Consider the following 4,666-nt stretch of genomic DNA (forward strand, 5'->3'; position numbering starts at 1 on the left):
CCCGGCCCCCCCCCCCTCCTGATGCCCCTCCCCCCCAAGCCACAGCCCCCAGTCCTGCTGGTGCCCCTCACTCCTGGCCCACAGCCCCCTGCTCTCCCCAGCCCTGCCCCTACGAGCACAGGCACCGGCCCTGCTGCACCTTGGACCGACCCCCCAACAAGCCCCCCGACCCTGCCCCACACACACACGCATGCATCCCACCCCTGGCCCCCCAAGCCTTCCAACCCCTGTCCCCCACAGCCTTACCTGTATCCAGCTGCTGGGGCTGCGCCCACCCCACTACCTGGCTGCATGCCGGCCATGTGTGTGCGCGCCCTGCCTCCAATCTTCCTACCCCTGCCCCAAGCAGCTCCTTGCTAGGGCAAGCTGGGAAGTGCTGGGAAAAACTCTGAAGCTGAGCAGAGCAAAATCCCAAGCATTTGATTATATTTTTTTAAAACCCACCCGGACGGAGATCAGAGGATCTAAAAAGAGGACATGTCTGGGAAAACCGAGATGTATGGTAACCCTAGTAACTTACTGTGCCGTTCTCATTGCCAGCAGAGGCAAAAGTGATTATGATGGAGGTGCCAGACTCCCCAGGCTCCCCGCCCAGTGCAGTATCCTGAATTTCCATCCAGCGTCAGCACAGCTTGCAGAGGCATGTACTCTCAGCAAGGAACTGAGGGGAAGGGAGCAGTCTAGGCGACCTAACGCCAGCTTCCCATGCTCCTGGCTGCGAAACACAGCAATTTCTCAGCTACTGTCACTCCTGATAACAGATGGCTCATCTGGTAGAGCATGTAGTCAGACTTTATCTATTCCTTTGCAGCTTAGTCACCCAACAAGGGTGCTCACAATGGCATTTTAGATCTTTGCTCTATACGTGTCATTCTGCACAGGACTGGTCATTTGCTGGGAGTGAGTCCTTCCTCACTGCACAAAGCTAGTTACTTATCAATGGCACACTTCCTTAGAGATTTGGCAGTTTTTTGTCCGTTTAAAAATTATTACATCTACTTACCTTTGCATCTATTTGCACAGTTGAAGTAGAGAGGAAAAATCTTTTGGATGATTATAAGAAGAAGAGATGATTCCAGCAAGCGATACAATAGCTATCTAAAGAAAACTCTGGTATGTCTCAAGTCTGCAAGGTAAAAGATCCAAACAGCTGGGAATACGAGCAGCATCCACGAGTTTTCACGCCAGGAGCCCGAGTGCCAAATTAGCAACAGGCAGTCGGGAGAGTCAGCAGCGGCAGAGAAGTCTCAAGAATAAACACAGGGGAGACATTTTCTGCCTTGGAAACAGATCACTATTCCCAGGAGGCAAAACAAAAGTATGCAGTGAGGAAATCCAGTATCCCAGGCATGTGGGATCTTGTTCTGTGCTCACAGTAGACAAACCCCCAGATAACAGCCTCTTTGCAAACAGAACAGCAGAAAATGGTGGATTGCTTCACACCTATCACCGGCACCAAAACTTCCTCCTACTGTAACCTGTGCTGCACAGTGTTTCGAGCTCTTTATTAGGAGAGAGTGCAGTCCTTCCTACCCAGGGAAAATTACCTCACTCGGTAATTTTAGCCTTCAGTTAATGCACAAAAGCAGCCATTTAGCAACCTGCTTTGTGTTTCTGCATTTCCAGAGATGCCCTGAATGATTTTAGACAAGTCCTGAGGCTCAGTTTCCTGATCTGCGGGCGGCGACTAAAGCTCTCCACGAGCAGCAGAGAGTTATCACCTTCATTTTGTACATTTGTGACTGTATCACGACTATCACAGTAGTAAAGGTTAGCACGTGCATAAGCACCTACAGAATCGAGGCTTAAATTTATTGGACCAACTTCATCCCTGCACATGCAAAGAGATATAACTTGGGTTTCTCTGCACCACGGTGTCCTGCGGCACTTCTGGGAGACTGACCTGGCATTTGGCTAGGGGAAAGTAGCTTTCATTTCTCTGGGGACCCCACTTGCACTCATACATCTGGTGTGGTGACTTTGTTCTCTCCTCTGCACTCTTTGGTGAAGCAGAGCGCTTGAATACTCTTGACACCTGGATATGGGCCTGCAAGCCTTCACTTATGTGTACAGTTCATCGAGTTCAGTGGGGCAACTCTCATGAGAAAAAGGGCAGCGGGAGTGAGAAAGGAACTATGGAGCCAGGCCTCTTTCATGCTATCTTTATAGCTCTCTGGTCTCTCTGCCTACGTCAACTGTCCAACCGTGTTCTTCCATAACATTATAAACCCCCGTCTCCAGCCCAAACTGCACCCATCAGCTGTTAGTTTAATGCTTATGACCCTTCTTCCTATTATTAGCACCTGTGGAGTCCATTGTTTCCAATTAAAGCTGGCCCAATCCTCTTAAGAAGGAATCCTATCTGCACGTCAAGATGGCTTTAGCACATTTATACAGACAGGTCACTCTTTTTCACCCCAGCTATCACAGAGAGACGGATTGGACTCCAGACCTGGTACAGAAATGTCACACAGAAATGAGGGCATGATCTTTGAGAGGGATGCGCTAGATTGTAAGCTGTCTGGTACAAGGCTCAGTGTTTTCTTCTAAGTCCAAAGAGCGCCTGACTCGAAGGACTTTGATCTTTGATCGGGGTCCTTACATGGTACCTTTATAATCAGAACAAGAGATAGCGATTACGTTCTAAGCAGTCCAAGTTCTTTCTCTCACTGGGATAGACTTTATCAGAGCATGAGGTACACACAGATTTGGGGCAAATCTGTAAGGAATTATTTCTTGCTCAAAATATATTTTTCTTTTTCTAAAAATATTTTATTTTTCTTGTGTAGGAATTCTGTTGGTTTTTTTTAAAATCAGAATCTCACATACAAACCAGCGCCTAAATCAGTTTTGCAACTGGGATGCGGATCCTGAGTCATTTGGGCATTTGGGGCAATCACATCATTACTCCAGCACCCACCGTCATAGCATGGTGTTATATGGGTACCTTTTGGTGGCTGCTGCATCTGTGTTGGGTCCTGATGTATATTTGCACCTGGCTACACATTTTTATGGAAACAGGAGCTTAGTAGCCTGATTCTTTCACACTTTTCTCTGGTTCTACCTTCCCTCCCATAAGCAGCTCAAGCTCCCTGGCAGGTTGGGGCATGCACATCTCAATGGGAGGTAAGAGCAGTGTGTCATCTGAGCCCAGAGCACATTCCTTTCATTTACTTGCAAAAGTCAGGCTGCCTCTTGCCTGTTCTCCTGCGCCCACTTGGATGTCTAGTGACTCAGCCGCAGCAGGAGGAGGAAAAAGGGGTCCCACTCAGACTAGCCTGAAGGCATTCTCTTAAGCAGTGGGACATGTACTTGAGAGCTCCCTCAGACTGAGGAAGGGTCTCCCTCTTCCTAAGTGAAACTTTTGCTATTGGGAAAAGGCAAGTGGCATCACCACCAGTGTTGATGACGGAAATGTCCCGTGTGCTGGGCTGGCCCAGGGATGTCCAAGCTTTGAGGAGTGGGACTTCAGACACTCCCCTGTGCTTTGCACTTCCTATTTCTTCACTAGAAGCCCCTATGCAGTCTACATTGGCATTTGGAGGTAGCTTGCTCTCTCATTTGACTAGACGGGGAGCCTTAGCACCTAATCCTATTAGTTAGGATATCCTCCCTAGGGGGAGATGCCTCATTTTTAGGTGTTGCAATGATAAAACGGAGGCCCGTGCTAGACCTATCTGTATGTGGTCCATGATTCCCATTGATTTCAGTGGGAATTTGGGACTGAAAATCCCATTGGATATGATTCCAGAAAACCATATAATGCATTCTTAGGTGCATGCAATACGTCCCTTTAAAACTATGGCCCTGAGGCCCTTTATAAAATGGGTCTCTAGTCCCTAAATCACTTAGGAGCTTCTGAAAATGTTGTCCATGAGCTCGTTTTCACCGAATGAGATTTTATTTTTAAGTAAAAAAAATTGCAAAAGACTGCAATTATTTTTTTAAATCAAAACTGACCCATTTTGCAGTCCTTAAAAAGGGAATATAGTTTGCTATTTCTAGTAGTTTACTTTAACCTTGTGACTATCTTATGTGCTTCAAAGGAAGCCTGGAGTATCAAAATCTACTATGTGTGTCAGGGCTGAAAAACGACTGTTACACATTCACTTAGGATAGCTTTGGGATGCCAACAATTCACAGAGTCAGGATAAAGTGGTGTGCCTGCGATGTGATAAAGGGAATTGAGGCTTTCAAATTCTTTGGCATGGAAGTATTAATATTAGGAAGCATTTTGATCCTGCCTGAAGTCTGCTCCTGACTGAGGCGCAGCTTTGGAACATCTGAAGGTCTCTGCGATGCACACGTGGGAACTCTTAATGATCTTAGTTATTTTTATCCGAGTCTGATACCATGTTGCACTGATTTAACTAAGCAAACTCATTCCAGGATCCTCTAGCGAGGCAATGAAATCAGAAGGGTGAGCAGAACCAGCAGGAAGGAAGGAAGAGAAAAACGAAGAGAAGGATTCAAGCAAAAGGAGCAAAAGGTAGTTAAAATAACATTCAAAGCAAAGGCGGAAAAGAGTAACCCAAGAAGAAACAGAAGTAAGAGAACGTAGCTGAGGGGGGAAAAAGGAACAATACAAGCAGCAGGACTTTTCTGCATTTTTCTCTCTTTCCTTTTTTTTATCCCTTCTTTCTTTCTTGGGGTTTTGTGAATCAAC

At 46.7% G+C, this 4,666-nt stretch overlaps 1 protein-coding gene across 3 annotated transcripts in view; it reads right to left on the reverse strand.

The window, feature by feature from the left end:
• The window catches only part of IRF6 (interferon regulatory factor 6), a 13,306-nt gene extending 12,053 nt beyond the window's left edge, over positions 1–1,253 (reverse strand). Inside the window, exon 1 of one of the 3 annotated variants that reach the window (XM_006035836.3) lies at positions 1,004–1,253. Coding sequence is in view for 1 of the 3 variants with exons in the window: in XM_006035838.2 (XP_006035900.2) it covers positions 521–616 (96 nt within the window). In the remaining 2 variants the exon portion in view is untranslated. Of the gene's footprint in view, positions 1–246; positions 390–520; positions 649–1,003 lie in introns of those variants that run through there. The other 2 variants (XM_006035838.2, XM_006035837.2) reach the window with 2 other exon arrangements.
• Positions 1,254–4,666: the final 3,413 nt, after the last annotated feature.

This window comes from Alligator sinensis, unplaced genomic scaffold (genome assembly GCF_000455745.1).
Source record: "Alligator sinensis unplaced genomic scaffold, ASM45574v1 scaffold589_1, whole genome shotgun sequence".
Lineage (NCBI taxonomy): Eukaryota > Metazoa > Chordata > Crocodylia > Alligatoridae > Alligator > Alligator sinensis.